We start from the raw sequence: 24,283 nt of genomic DNA on the forward strand, positions 1-24,283 counted from the left end.
CGTGTCCAACTCTTAGCGACCCCATGGACTGCAGCCTACCAGGCTCCTCCGTCCATGGGATTTTCCAGGCAAGAGTACTGAAGTGGGGGTGCCATTGCCTTCTCCACTGCCTTTCTAAAGTGCCTATTTAGCACTGAAATAGTTACTCACATGAATTTCCTGTTCAGGTTGATTCTTATCACAAACATTTCCACCACTGATACAAACATTGGGTCAATAGCATTAAACACATGAATGCAAATATACCATATACACACAAACCAAGCATTAGGTTTTCACGGTGTGGTCAACTGTGGTCATCATAAATATCAGGGCTCAGAAGAAACTGTTCTTTGCTTATTTCACATCTGAACCACAGGCAATGTGGTGGATTATATTGAAAATGCTACAGTTTCTGTATCTGTTCTAACATTTTAGCAATATTTTATTTTATCAGAAGTCTCTAAGTGGTTATGACTATGAGTAAGACTTTGTTACTCTGTCTTATTTTATTTTGCTTCTGGGAGGGTTTTTTTTAATCCTTTTTTTTTTCTTGGAATGAAAACTAGTGGTGCTAATAACTCCATGGTTACACTGTAAGATAATAGATCCAACTACACATTCAATGAGTGGCATAACAGAGAGACAGACACACTCTGGATTAGAATGAGTTACAAAAAAAAAAAAGAATGAGTTACAATAGGTTTTATTTCATCTTACCTGTAGATCAAAACCAAAGAGGACAGGAGAGAATTTTAAAACAGATATAAGCACTCATTTTTTTAATCTTTCCTCTCATACTTCTTCAGTTGTAAAACATACAACAAAAGCACTAGATAGTTCAGTTCAGTTCAGTTTAGTCTTTCAGTTGTGTCCAACTCTTTGCAACCCCATGGACTGCAGCACGCCAGGTTTCCCTGTCCATCACCAACTCCCAGTGCTTACTTAAACTCATGTCCATCGAATTGGTGATGCCATCTAACCATCTCATCCTCTGTCATCCCCTTCTCCTGCCTCCAATATTTCCCAGCATCAGGGTCTTTCAAATGAGTCCGTTCTTTGCATCAGGTGGCCAAAGTATTAGAGTTTCAGCCTCAGCATCAGTCTTTCCAATGAATATTCAGAACTGATTTCCTTTAGGATTGACTGATTGGATCTCCTTGCAGTCCCAGGGACTCTCAAGAGTCTTCTCCAACACCACAGTTAAAAATTCTTCAGCGCTCAGTTTTCTTTATAGTAGAACTCTCACATCTGTATATGACCACTGGAAAAAACATAGCTTTGATTAGACAAACCCTTGTTGGCAAAGTAATGTCTCTGCTTTTTAATATGCTGTCTAGGTTGGTCATAATTTTTCTTCCAAGGAGCAACCATCCTTTAATTTCATGGCTGCAGTCACCATCTGCAGTGATTTTGGAGCCCAAGAAAATAAAGTCTCTCACTGTTTCTATTGTTTCCCCATCTATTTGCCATGAAGTGATGGGATCGGATGCCACTATCTTAATTTTCTGAATGTTGAGCTTTAAGCCAACTTTTTCACTCTCCTCTTTCACTTTTATCAAGAGGCTCTTTAGTTCTTCTCTTTCTGCCATATATATCCCAACAACAAAAATAAATAAATAAATAAAAATTTTAAATCATGATTTGTGATGAACAATAAATCCATTTAAATATATAGTTTAAACATGAGAGAATTATTTATAAAGAACACAAGTGTTTTAATCTTCAACATGTAAAAATATATATTGAAGAAGGAAATGGCAACCCACTCCAGTATCCTTGCCTGGAAAATCTCATGGACAGAGGAGCCTGGTAGGCTGCAGTTCATGGGGTCACGAAGAGTTGGACACGACTGAGCGCCTTCACTTTCCCTTTTCACTTTCATGCATTGGAGAAGGAAATGGTAACCCACTCCAGTGTTCTTGCCTAGAGAATCCCAGGGATGGGGGAGCCTGGTGGGCTGCCACCTATGGGGTCGCACAGAGTCAGACACGACTGAAGCGACTTAGCAGCTCAAACGGTTTCTGTTTGTCCCCTACTTCCACGTGTATGTAGCCCCCCTCATCATCCCTACCAGAGTGGTACATTTGTTGCAATTGATGAACAAACAATGATGCAGCATTATCACTCAAAGATCATAGTTTACATTCACATTGTATATGGTAGGGACATTTCTATCTCACATTCAGTAATTACATCTGCCCCTTTTGCCAGCTTAAAATAAAGTAACAATAAATGTAATAATTTTTATTTAAGGTAACATGCTCATATGAAATAATTTTCATACAATAATTTGTCTTTCCTTCTTTTTACACATATTCATAGAAAACTGTTCAGCTAATGTTAAAAGTGGTTGTTTTGAGTGGTGGAATTTGAAGCAGTTACATTTTCTGTATTGCCTGAATGTCCTATAAGAAGGACATTTCACCAAAATAAAATAAAATATATTATTTTTAAAATAACTAAAGAGAAAATTGTATGTCCTAGGAACCTCTGATAAATATTTCCACAGTATATGTTAATGCTGACTTATACCATATTTGGCAGAATTGACTTAGAAAGGTATCTTGAAAAACAGGATACTTGAAAAAAAAAAGAGAAAAAGATATAGTAAACAATTTGATTTGGGAAGGTAAGAATAATAAGTGCGATAAGTAGAATACTTCAACAAATATTTATTTAGGCTAAAAATTGAAAGCATTTACATCAAAAATAACCCATATTTAAGGCATTTTAGACCAAGTCCCATAGAGTACTAGTCTGCTATGGCATCAGTAACAAAATACCACAGACTGACTGTTTGGGTTAACCACATGGTGTTTGTCTAAAAGGTTGGTTATTAAGGCTAGAGAGTGTGTTTGTTAGTAGTCAACAAAACCAAAGTTATGCTTGTGCTAATTTTAAAGAAGATGGGCAAAATATATATATTTATTTACAAAGCAAGACAAAAACAAAGAAAGAGAGGAAGCTCTGCAGCTTAAGAGTCTGAGTCTTAACCACCAGAACCTTGTTATAACTCTAGAAAATGAAAGAGACCCACAGCTAGGAATTTATAGTTAATTCAGTAATTTATAGTCAATTCAGGTAAGCCAAATGATACAGCTCATGAATTTTCATTACTTTTTCACATTTGATAATATCTTATAATTTTATATAATTTTCTAAAGTTTTATTACCCCAATTTAAGACTAATTCAATAATAAGTGGTCCTAATTCATATTTTCTTTCAGCTAAAACAGTAATTCTTGGGCTTTTTAGTTTCAGTGTGTCTTTCTACCCTTAAAAATTGTTGAGGATCCCAAAGAATTTGCCATAGGAAAATTTAGAAACACACACACTAATAATACATAAGTACTCACTCCATAAGCCATCAAGGCAACAATATCAACATATGCCATGTAGCATCTCGAAAATGAATGCAAGAGAATGTAAGTGCAAAAAAGCAAACATATTAGTATTATTATGAAAATAGAACCTACCTTGAGGACCTCCTGCAAGGGTTCCTAGGACCACATTTCAATTAGAGCTAAGCTAAAACAAGCTTGAAAGCTCAAAGACTGTTCTTCTTTTATCTATGTGTGTGTCAAAAACATTAGGGAGCCAGGAAATGTAGGAAAAAGAAAAAAATAATCTGATTTGTTTATTAGTATTTTTTGGCTGCTCTGGGTCTTCATTGCTGCACACATGGGCTTTTTCTAGTTGCAGCAAGTGGTGGGTTTGCTAGTGGTGGTGCTCGGGCTTCACACTGTGGTGGCTTTGCTTATCGTGGAGCATGGGCTCTAGGGTGCTCGAGCTTCAGTAGTTGCAGCTGCCAAGTTCTAGAGCTGGGGCTCAGTAGCTGTGTTGCAGGGGCTTAGTTGCCCTGCAGCATGTTGAATCTTCTCAGACCAGGGATCAAACTCATGTGCCATCCATTGGCAGGAGGATTCTTAACTCCTGGACCACCAGGGAAGTCCTTGTAATTTGATTTAGTACTTGTTATTCCTCTTTTACCAAATCTAGTTGGCAAAGCAATTGTGATGAAAAGCTGCTGCTGCTAAGTCACTTCAGTCGTGTCCGACTCTGTGCGACCCCAGAGATGGCAGCCCACCAGGCTCCCCCGTCCCTGGGATTCTCCAGGCAAGAACACTGGAGTGGGTTGCCATTTCCTTCTCCACTGCATGAGAGTGAAAAGTGAAAGTGAAGTTGCTCAGTCGTGTCCGACTCTTAGCGACCCCATGGACTGTAGCGTACTGGAGTGGGGTGCCATTGCCTTCTCTACACTGTTTCAGGTTTAAAAATAAAATAAAATTTAAAAAAAACTTTTTTTATTATGTGTTGTGTTATATTTTTTATTAAGAGGAATAATATATATTCCTTTTTTTATTATGTGTTATATGCACTGCTATACCTTGACATATCCAAAAACACATGCATAAAAGACATAAAAGCTTTTCACATAAATGATCAGTTGCTTCCAATATATATTTCTGTCCTTGTTAATAAGAAAAATAATAGTTTAAGTGATATGTGAGGCATATGGTACAGTGCCTGGCAGAGTAGTAAACATTCAAATAGTGACAATTACTGCTGTTTGTTGTTGGTTGCTGCTGTTGCTACTAGTTTGTTTTAGTAGTTGTTTTTACCAGTGCCATTAGTATTGAATACTGGGACTATCAAGGTAGCATAGAAGGATCATAAATTTTGCTGCCTATGAATTTCCCATTTAAATAAATAAACTTTGAATGTAAAGTCCATTTTGATTAACTAACAGATAACTTGCATCCAGTAAACTTCCAGAAAGCAATGGATCCCACAATAGTCAGAATGCCCAGAAGGAAAGAGAACCTTAAGGCTGAGTCCGAGGGGTGGAGTAAGCTGGAGGCTCAAGAACTTTAATTACAAGTAATATCTTTAAAGTACATTCCTTATTGACAAGTCAGGTTAATCTATAGTGTATTATTGATGTTAATAATTCTTTTTTGCTCAAAGTAGCAAAGGAATCTGGAAAAAGTCAGGTATTTTGCTTTTTTCTAAGAAATATAAGAATTTTCTAGTGAAATTTTGCCCGAATGTTCCATGAAAGTTCTTGGAAAGGGTTCCGCAAATAAGACATCAAATGTCAGCATTCTGATAAAAAAAAAACTCCTTGACCAATGTGCTACTTAATATTATGATATTATAGAAAAAGAGCCTCAGTAAGATATTTGGGGATATTTCCTGATATGATTCACAGTAAGGTTTTTGTTTTTTTTTTAATATATATATATATAATAAAAAACTGCCCGGAGAACAGTTTTTATAGCCCTCTCCATTGCTTTATGACAGTCATCAATGATCCACTGATTAATTCAAAGCACAATTAAAATTTTTATTCTACCTGACATCTTGAAGGAATTTGAAATTTTCACCTCTTCCTCCCTCAAACTCTGTCATTGGTTTCCACTAATTTTCCTTCCCCATGGATTCCACTCTGCATCTTTTATTAGATTCTGTTCTTTGGACCATTCCTGAAAATGTGGTGTTTCCCAGATTCTATTTTGTGCTTGCTTCTCTATCCAACTCAACATCTTTGTCTAGAAAAATTTGACTCATTGCTTATAAGAAGAAGACTTCAAAATCTGAATCCCATTCTAATTTCCTTTGAATCTGTGTTTCCAACTCATCTATAAAACATATTAATTCCAAACAAATCATCTCCACTTCCTTCTTTGCATAGGCGAAACAGTCTTTGCAAAAGCAAAACACTCTGTGACATAAATCACAAGCAAGACCTTTTTTGATCCACCTCCTAGAATAACTAAAATAAATAAGTTGGACCTAATTAAGCTTAAAAGCTTCTGCACAGCAAAGGAAACCATGAACAGAATGTAAAGACAACCCTCAGAGTGGGAGAAAATATTTGCAAATGAAGTGACTGACAAGGGATTAATATCCAAAATATACAAACAGCTCATGCAGCTCAATATCAAAACACCCAAACAGTCCAATTAAAAAGTGGGCAGAAGATCTAAATAGACATTTCTCCAAAGAAGACAGATGGCCAAGAGGCATATGAAAAGATGCACAGCATCACTAATTATCAGAGAAAAGTAAATCAAGACTATAATGAGGTAGCACCTCACGCCAGTCAGAATGGCATCATCACAAAATCTACCAACAGTAAATGCTGGAGAGGGTGTGGAGAAAAGGGAACCCTCCTACACTGTTGGTGAGAATGTAAATTGGTACAGCCACTATGGAGAAAAGTATGGAGGTTCCTTTAAAAAGTAAAAATAAAGCTATGATATGATCCTGCAGTCCCATTCCTGGGCATATATTCAGAGAAAACCAAAGTTCAAAAATGTTCATTGCAGGACTACTTACCATAGCCAGGACTTTGAAGCCCATAAATGGAGGAATGGATAAAGAAGATGTGGTACATATATACAATGGAATATCAGTTCAGTTCAGTTGTCGCTCAGTCGTGTCCGACTCTTTGTGGCCCCATGAATTGCAGCACGCCAGGCCTCCCTGTCCATCACCAACTCCCAGAGTTCACTCAAACTCATGTCCATCAAGTCAGTGATGCCATCCAGCCATCTCATCCTCTGTCGTCCCCTTTTCCTCCTGCCCCCAATCCCTCCCAGCATCAGAGTCTTTTCCAATGAGTCAACTCTTTGACTGAGGTGGCCAAAGTATTGGAGCTTCAGCTTCAGCATCAGTCCTTCCAAAGAACACCCAGGACTGATCTCCCTTAGAATGGACTGGTTGGATCTCCTTGTAGTCCAATCACTGAGCCATAAAAAAAGATAAAAATAATGCCATATGCAGTGCCATGAATGGACCCAGAGATTGTCATACTGAGTAGTCAGACAGAGAAAGACAAATATCATATGATATCACTTATATATGGAATCTAAAAAATGGTACAAAGGAACCTATTTACAAGACAGAAATACAGTAACAGATATAGAAAACAAACTTACAGTTACCATGGGTGAAGGGATGGGGCTTCCCTGATGGCTCAGTGGTAAAGAATCCTCCTGCCAATGCAGGAGACACAAGAGACACAGGTTCGATCCCTGGGTCGGGAAGATCCCCTAGAATAGGAAGTGGCAACCCACTCCAGTATTCTTGCCTGGGAAATTCCACTAACAGAGGGGCCTAGCAGGCTACAATCCATAGGATCACAAAGAGTCAGACACGACTGAGTGACTGAATGCAAGGGGGAAAGGGCAAGTGGAGGGATAAATCGGGAAATCGGAATTGACATATACAAACTATTATATATAAAATAGATAACTAATAAGAACCTACTGTATAGCACAGGGAACTCTATTCAGTACTCTGTAATAGCCTTTATGGTAACAAAATCTAAAAAAGAGTGGATATATGTATAACTGGATCACTTTGATGAGCAGCAGATACTAACTAGCACATTGTAAATCAACTATTGCTGTTATTGATAAATAAAATTAAATGCCCTCTTTTACTTTGTCAGCCTAATTAACTTTTTAAACTTCAGTCTATCCTTCAGACCTCATTCAAATTTTATCCCCTGTACAAAGTACTCTCTAAAATTTTTCTCACTCCCATTTACCATTTAATGGTCACTATCTCTTCTATAATTCTGTTTTTCTATTACAGCAACCACCAGAATTGGCAACACAATAACTAGAAATAATGAGACAGTGTGAAAACCACTATGGTTTTCCACTATGGAAAATAACATGTGATTAACATGGTTAAAAAAAGAAAAGAGGAAAAAGGAAATAAAAGGAAAGAACTAAACTTTTAAAAAAGAAAAATACAATTATTGGAATCATATCTCAGTGGGTGGGTTAAAAACCTGATTAGACATAATCGAAAAGAAAATTAAGTGGTGACACAGCCTAATACTTAAAATGCACCGTCAGAATGGACTAAGAATCAATAAAGAGATAAAAAAATAGAGTGTGAATTTTATCTGAGAAAATCAACTTCAGTCCAATAATAAGACAGAAGGCAAAGGAAAACTTGAAAGAGGAAATAAGACAGCATGAAAAAATTCAATGTAAGTCAATTAGAATTTCCTGAGGTGATAACCAAGTATGTCAATAGGTGATGACACTTGTTTGGGAAGAAGCTAAGATAATTAGATGAGTTACTGCAAGCCTGCTCACCTATGATTAGACTCTTGCTCCTGTTCAAATGTAAAACAAAGCAGGTCACATAATATACAATATTGCCTGCCCAGTGGCATGTGTTCTGGACAGTCACTGCCCTGTTAAGCCTAGATTCATGCTCAGTGATGCAATCTTCTGGGGCTTAAGCTGGCTTCCCTGCAACCTTTGCACACTGAAGTTTTATTCTTCCTCTAAAGTAGTGTTACTTCTGGAGATGCTGTAAATGAGAACAGGAAAAAAAAAATCAAAAAAGCAATACAGTTTTATCTGTGACTGTTTAATAAGGATCTACTTATAGTGCATGCTGGTTAAGGCCCTGGGCTCTTGAGTTAGATTATCTGGGTGCAAATTCTGCCACAACTGTCTTCTAATGTGTAACCTTGAACAAGTTTCTGCACTTTATCAAATAAAAGAATGATACTAATTTATAACATATTGATTATGCAACAGTAGGAGACAAAATGCTCTGCCAGTTACTCATGACATGATCTCTATTGTAGGATGCATCTTGTGCTGGAATATGCTCCATTTGCTCCTCCAGAACAATTCTCCAATCTTTTCTGCCATTCTCTAGGTCCTAAGAGGCTGACTTCTTGGAGGCATTGACAGCAAATGTAGATCAGAGGTGGAAGGAGAGTGAGGTCAGAGTACTACATTTTTCCTGTGGGGGTGTTAGGGTTTGCATATGTACCACTCCCATAGCCATCGTCCTATTGGCAGCTCTCTCAAAAACACTGCTTTCTTCACATTCCTTCATCTTGTAACTTCAGGTCAAGGAGTGTAATGCCTTCCAGCAGTTGCAAGACACCAGGTCCTTCCTTATCTCTTACTGGTTATGGAAACCACATCTTTTTAAAGTATGCGTGCTTTTGTAAAACTCTCCCCAAGTTACTCAAAGTGTGCTGGTTGTTTACTGCTGGGACTCTGACTGATACACATCCCATTGTGGAGATGCTGAAGTGTGAAAAAATATTGCAGCTCAGATATAGTGAAATATATCACTTAGCTCCTCTGTGTCTCAATTTAATTTCCCTTAAATAGAAGTAATATTCCTTATAGGATTATTATGATTAAAAGAACTAATACATGTAGAGTACTTAGAAAAGCATCTTGCATGTAATAAGTGCTCAATAAATATCATTATTAGTATATTTGAAGTATTGTGATAGGTACCATGAATTATGCAGAGATGGATAAAAGACAAAACACAATTTCAAGCATCTTGGTAGTCTTGGTAAGTGACCATGTTTACATCTCAAATTCAGATATTTTGACCTGAAGCCCAGTATTCTTATATCAAAACTTCCCTGATAATCCAAAATACCTGGAAAGAAGATCACTCTAGGTTAGTTCAAAAACACTTGTAAAACACTTTTTAAAATAAGAGAAGTGTTATTAATTTTAATTATGTACAGTAACACAGCCTAATGATTAAAATGCATTGTCATAATGCACTAAGAATGAATAAAAAGGTAAGAAATTAAAATTATCTTGAGTGCAAAACTGGTAGTTATTTATAAATAGATTCTTGAGAAGAAAAGATGGGAAAGAAACAAGAAACCTAATCGTAACTGAGCATCCTCTGCGTGAGAGCCACTTCTATACTATGTGAGAAGCACTAATATACTCACGAACTCTCTACAGGGAGAAATGAGTACTCCTGTTGTACAGATGAGAAACCTACCTCTGAAGGGCAGAGCAGAGACTCAAACTCAAAGCTTCCACAGTCAGGAAGGGGGAGCACAGGGAGCAAGCATACCTTTTCTACATCACACTGCCTCTGGAGTTCTTAAAAAAATCCCCTAACGTGGCTTAAATAGCTTGTATCCACTTATAAGGAAATTTAACGTTTATGTGTGAGTTCGTTCTTAGGCTCCTTTTTGGTTTTTGCTTTATTTTAGGGTTGGTTTTTTGTTTTGTTTGTTTGTTTTTTGCAAATGGCATAAAGATGCAATCTTAGAATTATCTCAAGTGTCTTATTTCAAAAAACAAGACTTCTTTAAAACCTAGCTACTCAGTGTTGATCTACATACCAGCAACATCAACATCACTTGGTAGCTCATTAGAAATGCAAAGCATTCGATCCCCATACAAGGACTGTTCTAAAATTGTTACCCAAGGAAACTAGAAAGAGAAGAATGAAATTGAGAGTTTTAAAAGACATAAAAATTCTGGTGGAAAACAATCTAAAGTATCTTTCTCAACATGGTTTCCTCTACTTCACTCCAGTACCTTTCGCCCTTCCCTACCACCACTCCCAACAGACTCACCAGCTGTGAAAGGGAGAAAAATTGTGAAAAGTATCCCGAAAGCTGAAGACATTTTCTGAAGGGAGTTCCCTTTTTCTTCTTCCTATCTTTACCTCTCTCTTTTCCTTCCATATACCTAGCTGTAGTCTTTTTCTTCTCCTGATCTCCCACATAAGCACTAATGAGAAATCCCCTGCTCTCTTAACTCCACTGTGTTTGCAGCTTACGAGAAATTTAAGAGGAAGCATTTCCTATTTGGAGAGCTAGGTGATAATGACTGAACTTCCTGATTTGTGCTTATATACATTTATTTCTCTCCAGAGAAATATATGCATTTGACCCACTATTCAGATCTAATTGTAATCAATTGAGTTATATCCCAGATAATGTTTAAATGAGTCTTATGAGACATGCATCAGTATATTCATTTTTATAAATGGGGAAGTAGAGAAGTAACTTATCCTAATTTGATCAATGACAGAGCTGTACAACCAGGATAGACACGATGATCTTCTCATGGATAGCTTTCCTTCCCTTGCATTGTGTCGTGTGTGTGTGTGTGTGTTTGGTAATTTGTTGTGTGGTTTGTGACAGAAGCCAAACATGATCTCTCATTCTAGAAGTATACACTTTAATACAAAAAATACAGAGTATTTAAAACACTCATAAAGACCATGATACTAATAGTTCTCCACTCATATGACCCCCTGCCAAACTTGGGCTGGGGCTAGGGATCAGTCTGCAATCCGGAATTAAAGCCCAGCTGGTGCAATTTTACTCTGATCCATCCAGCAAGTCCTATGCACAAGCCCTGCACTTCCACAGATAGGGAGGGGACCAGGTACCATGATAATGCTGCACCTGACGTTTCTCAGGCACTTCCAACCTGGCTCCAGCCACAGCTGCCCCACTGCTTTTTTCTGAACATGGCCTTGGTGCTATGCCATCCCTGACAGGGACACCTCTGCCCACTCCACAAGCTCAGATCTTTTGTGAGCCAGGCCAGGTCCTCATTGCCTCTGCCCGAACTGCCTGCACACTCACCCTCACACGTTCACACCCTGCAGATAATGTTACCCTCTTCTACTTCATAATTTCTGCTTTATTTCTTTTTTCTTTATTCTGTTTCTAGCTAAAACATTTTAGAATATGGTGCCTTCTGCCACAAAATAGAGGGTGGTGGGGTGGGAGAAGCAATCTACAGATTCACTGCAGTGTTAACATGGGTTTTCTATGTAAAAGGGGTCAGTGAAGACTGAGGGGCATGAGTTTCTGCTTATAAATTCTCCTTGCTACTGCTGCTGCTGCTAAGTCGCTTCAGTCGTGTCCGACTCTATGCGACCCCATAGACGGCAGCCCACCAGGCTCCCCCATCCCTGGGATTCTCCAGGCAAGAGTACTGGAGTTGGGTGCCATTGCCTTCTCCGATAAATTCTCCTTACATCTACTTAAACAGACAGTAATCCTTTCATTTGGGTTTGTTTTATTAACAAATGGTTAACATAGGTTTCACTTTGATTACCCAAAGAAACGATTAATGAAAATTTCTTGTAGAAAAAAAGCATTGGGATCAGATTCTTGTCACCAGATAGATCATTCCTCAATACATCTGAAGATAAAAGTTTGGATTTTTTAATTGGTGAATTAAATTTACTACTGGCACTTTGCTGGTTGTGAGTGTGTGCTCAGTCATGTCCGATTCTTTGCAACTTCATGGACTATAGTCCACCAGGCTCCTCTATCTTTGGAATTTTCCAGGCAAGAATACTGGAGTGGGTCGCCATTTCCTACTCCAAGGGATCTTCCAGACCCAGGGCTCAAATCTGCGTCTCTCATGTCTCCTGCATTGGCAGATGGATGCTTTACCACTGCGCCACCTGGGAAGTCCTCTGGTTGTGATATTATACTATTATTTAGCATAATGTTATCATTAGGGCAAACCGGGAATGGTGCATGAGATCTCTGTGTTATTTCTTTCACTTGGATGTGAATCTATAATTATCTCACTAAAAGTTTCAATTAAAAAAAAATTGAAAGTCAAGTATGGCTGAGGAAGGAGAATCTCCCTGAAGGTTATAGTCAAAACATTTATTAGCACTGATCTGTGGGCCATGGACCAAGGGAAGATGGAGCACATCTCTTCCAGTGTGATTTTGATCATGGCCTTTTCCAAAGCATTTGAACTGGGATTAGTTGCTGGATTGAGCCACCGTAAACTTACCCATCCATTACAGGGAGACCAGCCCTTCAGAGATAATGGTTCATCATTGGCCTTCCCAGTTTACATAATCCGTGGGAATCCAGAACCTTAAGGGGCTAAATAGAACCTGCTACCCTGAATGGGAGAACCTGCATTCTGGGGTCCTTTTATACCTATTCTCCCTCTGTGGAGAGAACCGTGAGCTTGACATGCACTAAGGGAAGTGTGTGGGTCTATGCCCCATGACACCTGGTTGCCCATGAAGTGTTTCATGTGTAAATGCTGGCATGGCCAGTTTCGCTGCATTCCTCAGTGATTCCTACCCGGCTGTGATGAACACCTCATCACTGCTGGAACTCCAGAATTAATGTTGTCTGCATGTGCTTTTCTGCTACCTGGAATCTTCCTTGCTATACAGTTATTAACGCACATTTGCAATCAACATTTGTCATGCAAATTTCATGACCGGAAGAGGCTGTCCCTCCAATGACCCAACTGAGAGATGATGATGTTAGTTGTCTTGAAAGAGTGAATACATTTCCCTATGGTCTCTAACATTTCCTTAAAGTACCAGCTACTTTCCTCTGCCCTGCCCTCTCCAAAAAACTACTTTAAAATAGTAAGCCATGTATTATGCCGAACTTCTGTGTTTCTGATACATGTATTTCTAGCAAGGTTTATAAAGAGTTTCCTTTAAACAAATGAATTCTATCTTCAGATTATTAAAGGTTACTCTCAATGTGAAACTGAGTATAAAGCATTGAATAGAGTTGAACAAATTAATTAAGGCAATTTCTTGGAAAGGAAAGAAAATCTGTAATGGGAGCAAAGGAGAAGAGAAGGGGCAGTTTTAAGAGGTGAGAGACAGGATGCTGGAGTAATGGAAGGTGTACATGTGTCCCTGGGAGACTAGGTAGAAAACGGAGAGCAAATGAGAGAGAGTTGAGAAAATAAATGGATCACTTAGTTGATTAGATGGGTGCAGAGAAGCAAGTCAAAAAGCAAAGTTGAAGGGCAAGTTTCTATCATCTATAGGAAGCTGTATAAGACAAGAACACCTGTTCTCTCAAAGATTTGTAGAGAATAAAGTCTCCTTGAAAAAAATTCTATCTGGTCATTTTTATGTCTTTGGAAAAATGTCTACTCAAGTCCTATGTCCATTTTTAAATTGAAGTTGTTGGCTTTGCTTTGTTTTTGCTGTTGGGTTGGATGAATTCTTTATTTATATTTTGTATACTGACATCTTATAAATATGGTTTGCAAATATTTTCTTCCATTTTATAAGTTGCCTTTTCATTTTTATGGAAGTAAGTTCCAATGCTGTAAACAGCAATATTGCATAGGAACCTGGAATGTTAGGTCCATGAATCAAGGCAAATCGGAAGTGGTCAAACAGGAGATAGCAAGAGTGAACGTCAACATTTTAGGAATGAGCAAACTAAAATGGACTGAAATAGGTGAATTTAACTCAGATGAACATTATATCTACTACTGTGGGCAAGAATCCCTTAGAAGAAACAGAGTGGCCATCATCGTCAACAAAAGAGTCTGAAATGTAGTACTTGGGTGCAATCTCAAAAATGACAGAATGATCTCTGTTCGTTTTCAAGGCAAACCATTCAATATCACAGTAATCCAAGTCTATGCCCCAACCAGTAATGCTGAAGAAGCCGAAGTTAAATGGTTCTATGAAGACCTACAAGACCTTCTAGAACTAACACCCCCAAAAGATGCATCACTATGAACAAAGCTGGTGGAGATGATGGAATTCCTGTTGAGCTATTTCAAATCCTGAAAGATGACGCTGTGGAAATGCTGCACACAATATGCCAGCAAATTTGGAAAACTCAGCAGTGGCCACAGGACTGGAAAAGGTCCGTTTTCATTCCAATCCCAAAGAAAGGCAATGCCAAAGAATGCTCAAACTACCGCACAATTGCACTCATCTCACACACTAGCAAAGTAATGCTCAAAATTCTCCAAGCCAGGCTTCAATAATACGTGAACTATGAACTTCCAGATGTTCCGGCTGGTTTTAAAAAAGGCAGAGGAACCAGAGATCAAATTTCCAACTTCTGCTGGATCATCGAAAAAGCAAGAAGAGTTCCAGAAAAACATCTATTTCTGCTTTATTGACTATGCCAAAGCCTTTGACTGTGTGGATCACAATAAACTGTGGAAAATTCTGAAAGAGATGAGAATACCACACCACCCAACCTGCCTCTTGAGAAATCTGTATGCAGGTCACAAAGCAACAATTAGAACTGGACCTGGAACAACAGACTGGTTCCAAATAGGAAAAGGAGTACGTCAAAGCTGTATATTGTCACCCTGCTTATTTAAATTATATGCAGAGTACATCATGAGAAACCCTGGGCAGGAGAGAGCACAAGCTGGAATCAAGATTGCCGGGAGAAATATTAATAACCTCAGATATGCAGATGACACCACCTTTATGGCAGAAAGTGAAGAAGAACTAAAGAGCCTCTTGATGAAAGTGAAAGTAGAGAGTGAAAAAGTTGGCCTAAGCTCAACATTCAGAAAACTAAGATCATGGCATCCGGTCCCATCAGAATTTTGAGCATTACTTTGCTAGAGTGTGAGATGAGTGCAATTGTGCAGTAGTTAGAGCAGTCTTTGGTATTGCCTTTCTTAGGGACTGGAATGAAAACTGACCTTTTGCAGTCCTGTGGCCACTGCTGAGTTTTCCAAATTTGCTTAAATATTGAGTGCAGCACTTTCACAGCATCATATTTTAGGATTTGAAATAGCTCGATTGGAATTCCATCACCTCTACCAGCTTTGTTCATAGTGGTGCTTCCTAAGGCCCACTTGACTTCACATTCCAGGATTCTGGCTCTAGGTGAGTGATCACACCATCGTGATTATCTGGGTCGTGAAGATCTTTTTTGTACAGTTCTTCTGTGTGTTCTTGCCACCTCTTCATAATATGTTATGCTTCTGTTAGGTCCATACCATTTCGGTCCTTTATTGAGCCCATCTTTGCATGAAATGTTCCCTTGGTACCTCTAATTTCCTTGAAGAGATCTCTAGTCTTTCCCATTCTATTGTTTTCCTCTATTTCTTTGCACTGATTGCTGAGGAAGGCTTTCTTATCTCTCCTTGCTGTTCTTTGGAACTCTGCATTCAAATGGGTATATCTTCCCTTTTCTCCTTTGCTTTTCACTTTTCTTTTCACAGCTATTTGTAAGGCTTCCTCAGACAGCCATTTGGCTTTTTGCTTTTCTTGGGGATGGCCTTGATCCCTGTCTCCTGTACAATGTCACGAACCTCCGTCCATAGTTCACCAGGCACTCTGTCTATCAGATCTAGCCCCTTAAATCTATTTCTCACTTCCACTGTATGATCATAAGGGATTTGACTTAGGTCATACCTGAATGGTCTAGTGGTTTTCCCCACTTTCTTCAACTTAAGTCTGAATCTGGCAATAAGGAATTCATGATCTGAGCCACAGTCAATCACGGTCTTGTTTTAGCTGACTATATAGAGCTTCTCCATCTTTGGCTGCAAAGAATATAATCAATCTGATTTAGGTGTTGGCCATCTGGTAATGTCCAAGTGTAGTCTTCTCTTATGTTGTTGGAAGAGGGTGTTGGCTATGACCAGTGCGTTCTCTTGGCAAAACTCTATTAGCCTTTGCTCTGCTTCATTCTGTACTCCAAGGCCCAATTTGCCTGTTACTCCAGGTGTTTCTTGACTTCCTACTTTGCATTCCAGTCCCGTATAATGAAAAGGACATCTTTTTTGGGTGTGAGTTCTAAAAGGTCTTGTAGGTCTTCATAGAACTGTTCAGCCTCTTCAGTGTTACTGGTTGGGGCATAGAATTGGATTACCATGATATTGAATCGTTTGCCTTGAAAATGAACAGAGATCATTCTGTAGTTTTTGAGATTGCATCCAAGTACAGAATTTTGGACTCTTTTTTAGACTATGATGGCTACTCCATTTCTTCTAAGGAATTCATGCCCATAGTAGTAGATAATATGGTCATCTGAGTTAAATTCACCCATTCCAGTCCATTTTAGTTTGCTGAATCCTAGAATGTCAGCGTTCACTCTTGCCGTCTCCTGCTTGACCGGTCCCATCACTTCATGGCAAATAGATGGAGAAACAGTGGAAACAGTGGCAAACTTTATTTTGAGGGGCCCCAAAATCACTGCAGATAGTGGCTGCAGCCATGAAATTAAAAGATGCTTTTATAAGTGAGTAACACTGGAAGAAAAGTTATGACCAACTTAGACAGCATCTTAAAAAGCAGAGACATTACTTTGCCAACAAAGGTCCATCTAGTCAAGGCTATGGTTTTCCAGTATTCATGTATGGATGTGAGAGTTGGACTGTGAAGAAAGCTGAGCGCCAAAGAATTGATGCTTTTGAACTGTGGTGTTGGAGAAGACTCTTGAGAGTCCCCTGGACTGGAAGGAGATACAACCAGTCCATTCTAAAGGAGATCAGCCCTGGGTGTTCTTTGGAAGGAATGATGCTAAAGCTGAAACTCCAGTACTTTGGCCACCTCATGCAAAGAGTTGACTCATTGGAAAAGACTCTGATGCTGGGAGGGATTGGGGGCAGGAGGAGAAGGGGACGACAGAGGATGAGATGGCTGGATGGCATCACCGACTCGATGGACGTGAGTTTGAGTGAACTCCGGGAGATGGTGATGGACAGGGAGGCCTGGTGTGCTGCACTTCATGGGGTCGCAAAGAAGTTGGACATGACTGAGCGACTGAACTGAACCGAACTGAACTCCATATTACCTTCTGCTTCTTGGAAAACCTGACACACTAAGTCCAATCACTAGATTTTCTGGTTCAGCAGATCTAGAGAGGAATTGGGGAATCTTTATTATTTTGTATTTCCCCACATAATTCGGATTTTCAACAATGTTTAACACCCCTGTAGTAGAAGAGGTTAATACATTTATTTCCTAAAAAGTGTAAATTGACATTATAAATTATCTTGACATCTTTACTATGATGTTATTTGACATGATTGTTTTGACATTATCAAGTTAAGGATGGGGAACACATGTATACCTGTGGCGGATTCATTTTGATATTTGGCAAAACTAATACAGTTATGTAAAGTCTAAAAATAAAATAAAATTTAAAAAAAATGTAAAATATTTAAACAGATATTGAACCTAAGAGTGAACCTCATCCCAATAAAGGGATGGATGAAGAATTAAGAAAATGTCAAGACAGGGTTATAATGTCTATTGTGCACACTTCTTGGTAATATTTATATGCAGAAACTTAATGGACTGTTTTCTTGACCTCGTCAAAATGGTTTGGTTAAAATATCACGTGTCAAGTGCCACTATAGTAGTTTTATATCCAAAATAAATTAACAATCATTTTAAGAATAAAGTTTAGAGTAACCAAAATGTCTTCAGGGAGGCAAACATATTAGTAAAACAAAATAGCTGTCAAATGTTTCTAATGGCACAATTAAAGCATGAATGGATTTTGTTTTAATTTCTACCATGTTAAAAAATTTAATTTTTTTTTTCAATGTACCAGCAAGTTTTTATCCTATAGGTGTTTAGTAGAAGGATTACCACATAACTGTTAGTTTCCAAACTATGTCCCATAGAAGGGGAAGGTCCCACAGGGGTCACTGCAGGGTTGAGGAACTGAGAAGTCACAAGTTCAGGACCTCTGGCCACTCCTTTGGCTAAAAGGCTTTATACTTATCTCTGTTTTATATAATATGGTTCCACACAAAAAATAATTTTTTAAAGAAAGTTTGTTTTCTTTGAAAAAAAAAACCAAACCTTTTTTAAGGTATGAGAGTCATGTTTTAAGCAAAGTTCGTAGTTCTATAAAAGAAGTAAGAAAGCCAGTGACTTTCTTACTGAGTCCAGGGCCCTATGCCAGCTACTTCCTCAGATCACGAAAAAACACATAGATTTTTAACTATAACGCAGAGAAAATGAATATGTAAAACCTTCTTACATAGTTCAATAATGCTTGTGGCATGACATGACATAGTAGCTTTCTAACTAAATCATGTTTGTTTGTTTGTTTGTTTTTTAACTTTACAATATTGTATTGGTTCTGCCACACACCAAAATGAATCCACCACAGGCACACAGGTGCTCCCCATCCCGAGCCCTCCTCCCCCTACCTCCCCACACCATCCCCCCGGGTCGTCCCAGCGCACCAGCCCCAAGCATCCAGCATCGTGCATCGAACCTGGACTGGCAACCCATTTCACACATGATATTATATATGTTTCAATGCCATTCTCCCAAATCATCCCACCCTCTCCCTCTCCCACAGAGTCCAAAAGACTGTTCTATACATCGGTGTCTCTTTTGCTGTCTCGTATACAGGGTTATTGTTACCATCTTTCTAAATTCTATATATATGTGTTAGTATACTGTATTGGTGTTTTTCTTTCTGGCTTACTTCACTCTGTATAATAGGCTCCAGTTTCATCCACCTCATTAGAACGGATTCAAATGTATTCTTTTTAATGGCTGAGTAATACTCCATTGTGTATATGTACCACAGCTTTCTTATCCATTCATCTGCTGATGGACATCTAGGTTGCTTCCGTGTCCTGGCCATTATAAACAGTGCTGTGATGAACATTGGGGTACATGTGTCTCTTTCCCTTCTGGTTTCCTCAGTGTGTATGCCCAGCAGTGGGATTGCTGGGTCATAAGGCAGTTCTATTTCCAGTTTTTCCTCTATTTTTCTAAGGAATAAAATATTGGGAATATATTAATAATTTTTAATATATGAAAAATATATTTCATTATGAAAAATAAATGTTTACTTCACAGCAGGAAAAATGATACTGAAAATTAAATTTCAAAAACTGAAAAAACAACAAGTCAATCAACATTTGTTATTTGATAAATGTATCACAATAAAATGTATACCATAACAACACACTTTTCCAATTGATCACATTATTAGGTATTAGCAATACCGCTCTAGAGATTTAATAAGTTCAGAAGAAGCTAATGTCCTCATGTGTGTTCTTCCTCTCTCTCTCTCACACACATGTGCACACATGCATACACGGAAGGAAAATATAAATTCAGTTTTATTAAATAGTGAAATTCTTATTATAATCCTATATTTGCTAACAGAAGGTTGACAATTTACAGGTATTAAAATAATAGAAAAGGCACATTCAAACAGGATTGGAGGGAATATAAATTGATACAATTTGACATAGCAGTCAATAATATTGACATATCAGTCAGTAATAAAGATGCACAAAACCTTTGGCCTCACAATTTCACTCAAGGAAATTATCTTACAAATATGTTCAAACACATTCAAAGAGATAAATCCACAAGAAACATTCTATGTAGTATTGTTTATAATAGCAAAACAAAACAATCGAAATGTCCACCACAGGGTTAATTAAATTCAATTCCATTACATACAATGGAATTATACATAACCATTAAGAGGAGTGAGGTAGCTCTGCTTGTGTTGATACAAAAGATCTTTAAGATATATTATATTATTAACTTTCTATAAGTAAAGAACAAATTATGCTATGTTTCTATTTCTGTCTTGACAAGGATATACGTGTATGAATATGTAAGTGGGCATATAAGTGTATACATATACAATGCACCTATAGGTATGACATGTGCACATAGAAATTTCCTCAAATATTACATAAAACTGTTGGTAATTATTCCTTCTGTGAAGTTATTTGAGGTAACTCGATTTTCATCATCTACCATACTGAACAATTTTAATATTTTATCAGGAGCATGTGCTTTCTTTGTAATATCAGTTTAAAGAACTAGCCAGTAACAGCTAAAATTCTAAAAGTTCAACTGTATAAAGATATAAATGCAAATCCTCTATAATGTCTCTGTCTTCTAAGAATCTTTGAAAAGCTAGTTTCAAAATAGGCTTTCCATTCCAGAACTCTAAGAAAATCAGAACAGTATCTGTAACTGCATCTTGATTCATTTGTCCTGGTGCTACACGCTAGGCACATAAATAGTATGGAGATTCATACCATCAACTTCACTTTGTAACACCGGAGACGTCTTCACCCTGTTTGTAATATCATAAAGTGGATTGTTCTTCTCTGTGTAGCTGGCATAGGGCTCCATTTCATCCTAAGATATAACCCAATGTTAAATTCAACTGAAAAAAAAAAAAAAAAACAGAAATCCTAACTACCTGTGCTTTTCTAACAAGTGCTCACAACTTTAGTGTCTACCAATAGTGGTCTGTGAGTCTGCATGGACATAAAAGCAAGACTTTCTAATATACTATCAAAAATTTTTTGATTATTTATGTCTCAGTGTCAGATGATAACAGTTGCCTGAAAGTAGGAATGTAGAAGAGTGAAGTGACGTGAGGAGTATTTCAGAAGAGAGTGTCAAAGATTTAGTAAACTACTTGTTATAGTAGATTCTAGAGCTGGATAAGTATTAAACTTAGGTAAAAAGGGCTTCCCTGATAGCTCAGTTGGTAAAGAATCCACCTGCAATGCAGGAGACCCTGGTTCAATTCCTGGGTCAGGAAGATCCACTGGAGAGGGGATAGGCTACCCACTTCAGTATTCTTGGGCCTCCCTTGTGGCTTGGCAGGTAAAGAATCGCCTGCAATGTGGGAGACCTGAGTTTGATGCCTGGGTTGGAAAGATCCCCTGGAGAAGGGAAAGGCTACCCACTCCAGTATTCTGGCCTGGAGAAGTCCATGGGCTGTATAGTCCATGGGGTCTCAAAGAGTGGGACACGACTGAGTGACTTTCACTTTTACTTTAGGTAAGACAGAAATGATGATGGTATTGAGAAAAGGAAATCAAGAATTAGAGATGGTTTAAAGGAAGAAGAAATACTAACTCAATTTCTCCAAAGATTACAGTCCAAACGAGGCTAACATGATGTCTTTTGTAGGATGCAGTTCTTAAAAACATGGATTTGGGGTGTGTTTAAATAGTGCTTGGTGGATAATTAACAAAATAAGTACATCTTACAGTATTGTAGAATTAGAATTTTTTCTTTTTAATTAAAATACTAATATTGATGCAAATTACAAATTATGTGACTAGATGCTGGGAAAGATGGAGAGCAGAAGGAAAAGGGGATGACAGAGGGTGAGATGGTTGGATGGCATCACTGACTCAATGGACATAGGTTTGGGTGGACTCTGGGAGTTGGTGATGGACTGGGAGGCCTGGCATGCTGCGGTTCATGGGGTCACAGAGAGTTGGACACAACTGAGCGACTAAACTGAACTAACTGACTAGATTTTCAGACTACATGGCTTAAAAGTTTGCAAATATTCTTTTTAATCTTACCTCCTCAACAACTGGAGTATGCTCTGTTTTTTTCAATTTACATTTTCTGCAAAAATAAAAATAAGCTAGAATAAATGTCAAACCACGATTATTCAGATTGAAAATGAGAAAACAAAAGAGTATGCTGTTGACAATTATGGTTCATTTTGATAGAAACTATAATAAGTCAGAAATGAACTATCAGATATGAGTAAAGAATGCTGCTAGCAGTTAACACATTCAAATAAGATAATTCTGAATTTTGGAAAGATAAGTAAAATTATGCAAAGAACCTTGTGTAATGGAATATATGCAACACTTCATTTTTGGTATATGAAATTAATTATTGTAATTCTTTTCCCAAATGTAAAATAGCAGGCACTGTCTCTCCCAAGATCCTGCCCCAGACAGCCTAATTCACTATGCTTGCATATCTAAATAACCTAGAAAAATCCCCCATGTCATTCAGAGTAGACCATGTATTTTATTTTCAGGGTACACTTCTTGATTATGGGAGAATTGATGTTAAAAATCTTAATTTTACCTAGTCAATTCCATATTTCTGACTTCTTTTTAACCCAATAAAGCTGGAGAAGAGAAGGCATCAGTCAGTACCTGCAGCTACTGATTTTCAAAAGCCAAATGGATCCCGCGACGATCAAGATAATAAAAATAGGGGCAGTGATATATAAATTTTTTAAGTGTGCTGGTATTTCAGCACCTGTAAATATAGACACAAGAATATATAATTTAATACTCAGTTCAGTTCAGTCACTCAGCTGTGTATGACTCTTTGTGACCTAATGGACAGCAGCATGCTAGGCTTCCCTGGCATAATTCCCTGGCATAATAAAATAATTTAACATTATTCAGCAGTAAAAAGCAATGAGCTATCAAGCCATGAAATCATGTAGGACTATTAAAATCATATTACTAAATGAAAGGAGCCAGTCTGAAAAGGCTAAATGCTGCATGATTCCAACAATATGACATTCTGGAAAAGGCAAAACTATGGAGTAAGACGATCAGGAATTGTTAAAGGTCAGGGTGGATGGAGGCATGAATAGGTGGAGCATAGAGGATTTTATGGCAGTGAAACTACTCTATACCATACAATAATGGTGAATGTATGTCATTTATGCATTTCTCAAAATTCATAGAACATGTACCTAGAGTGAATCTTAATGTAAACTATGGACTTTGAGTGGTAATAGTACATTAAGGTAGGGTCATTGATTATAACAAATGTACCACTGCAGTGTGGGGGATGATCAATAGATAGACAGGAAGACCGTGCATGTGTAGGGACAAGGGTTTTATTGGAACTGTCTGTGCTTCCTATTCAATATTGCTATCATTCTATTTAAAAATAAAAGTCTACTTTAAAAATATATGTATATATATTTACATCTACAAGAATGTCTTATAGTACATGAAATTTATTTCTGTGATTTAATTTTTAAAACTTTTGCCCCATTAATAGTTCAAATAATTGTTATAATAAAATTGCTTTATCATTTCAGACTCTTGAGTTTTCAGCAGACATTATCTTGGATCAGGATTTTGTTGCCTTAAGGATTCATTTAGTGAATTCCTGTAGGAGAGATGTGAAATTTAGATCTCTCTGTTACAGTAACAGAGTATTGATCATCTCCAATATTCAGAAATGAACAGGGAATTGTAAGAAAAGTATTTGGAAAAATAACCCTAATTCTGAAGTCACCTCTATTCCAAGGCATTGGAACTGAACTGAATGCATGTCAACAACTTTATACTATTCACTAACTGCTGGCAGAAATATAAGCTCAATCTGACAAGAGAAGTCAGCAAAGGACCTGGCCGACTCTGAGAGGTTTTAAGACTGTGCTCCTGAAGTTGCGTGAATGTGGCTGGGACAGAGAGAGAGGTAAGTGGAGGCTGCAGTCCACCTTCTTTCAATACTTTGTTTTTAAACACTGAATTTTTATTTAAAGAAGAAAATTTTTGTTTTACAGTTAAAAACTACAATAGTGTTTTGAAGCCCTCTCTTTCAAACTAATGAGCTGTCTTTTGTTGGAAGTGTACTAGCAGAGGTAAAGGTCCACTCTGTGTGGGAGACATACCTGCATTGGGTGGGACTGGACTAGAGACTCGCTCCAATTCTGAGATTCTATAAACATGATGTCATATTGTAATACCGAGTGGTCGGACTTCATACATAACCGGGAGCATTACTCTTCTCAGTAAACACTGCCAAACTATATATATATGTGTATATATATATATATATATATATATATATACACAAACTTTAAGAATGGACTTTAGAAAATCATGCTTTAAACCCAACATTTTCCTCTTCTCCTTTCTTAACACTAAAATATCAGTAGAGAATTTTTTAAATTAATTAATTAATTTTAATTGCAGGCTAATTACTTTACAATATTGTAGTGGTT

The 24,283-nt window shown here is 37.7% G+C and overlaps 1 protein-coding gene and 1 pseudogene across 3 annotated transcripts in view; one reads left to right on the forward strand and one right to left on the reverse strand.

The window, feature by feature from the left end:
* Positions 1–1,184: 1,184 nt before the first annotated feature.
* LOC102391055 (cell surface glycoprotein CD200 receptor 1) overlaps positions 1,185–24,283 on the reverse strand; it is a 60,156-nt gene continuing 37,057 nt past the window's right edge. The window contains exons 6-9 of one of the 3 annotated variants that reach the window (XM_025284084.2): positions 22,464–22,569; positions 21,870–21,915; positions 20,577–20,679; positions 1,185–1,243 (exon numbers count right to left, since the gene is read on the reverse strand). In XM_025284084.2, coding sequence (XP_025139869.2) covers positions 1,194–1,243; positions 20,577–20,679; positions 21,870–21,915; positions 22,464–22,569 — 305 coding nt within the window. In that variant the 3' untranslated portion in view covers positions 1,185–1,193. Of the gene's footprint in view, positions 1,244–19,222; positions 19,281–19,616; positions 20,680–21,869; positions 21,916–22,463; positions 22,570–24,283 lie in introns of those variants that run through there. The other 2 variants (XM_006074020.3, XM_006074019.3) reach the window with 2 other exon arrangements.
* LOC112585564 lies at positions 12,238–13,753 on the forward strand (annotated as a pseudogene).

The sequence above is a fragment of the Bubalus bubalis genome, chromosome 1 (assembly GCF_019923935.1).
Source record: "Bubalus bubalis isolate 160015118507 breed Murrah chromosome 1, NDDB_SH_1, whole genome shotgun sequence".
Lineage (NCBI taxonomy): Eukaryota > Metazoa > Chordata > Mammalia > Artiodactyla > Bovidae > Bubalus > Bubalus bubalis.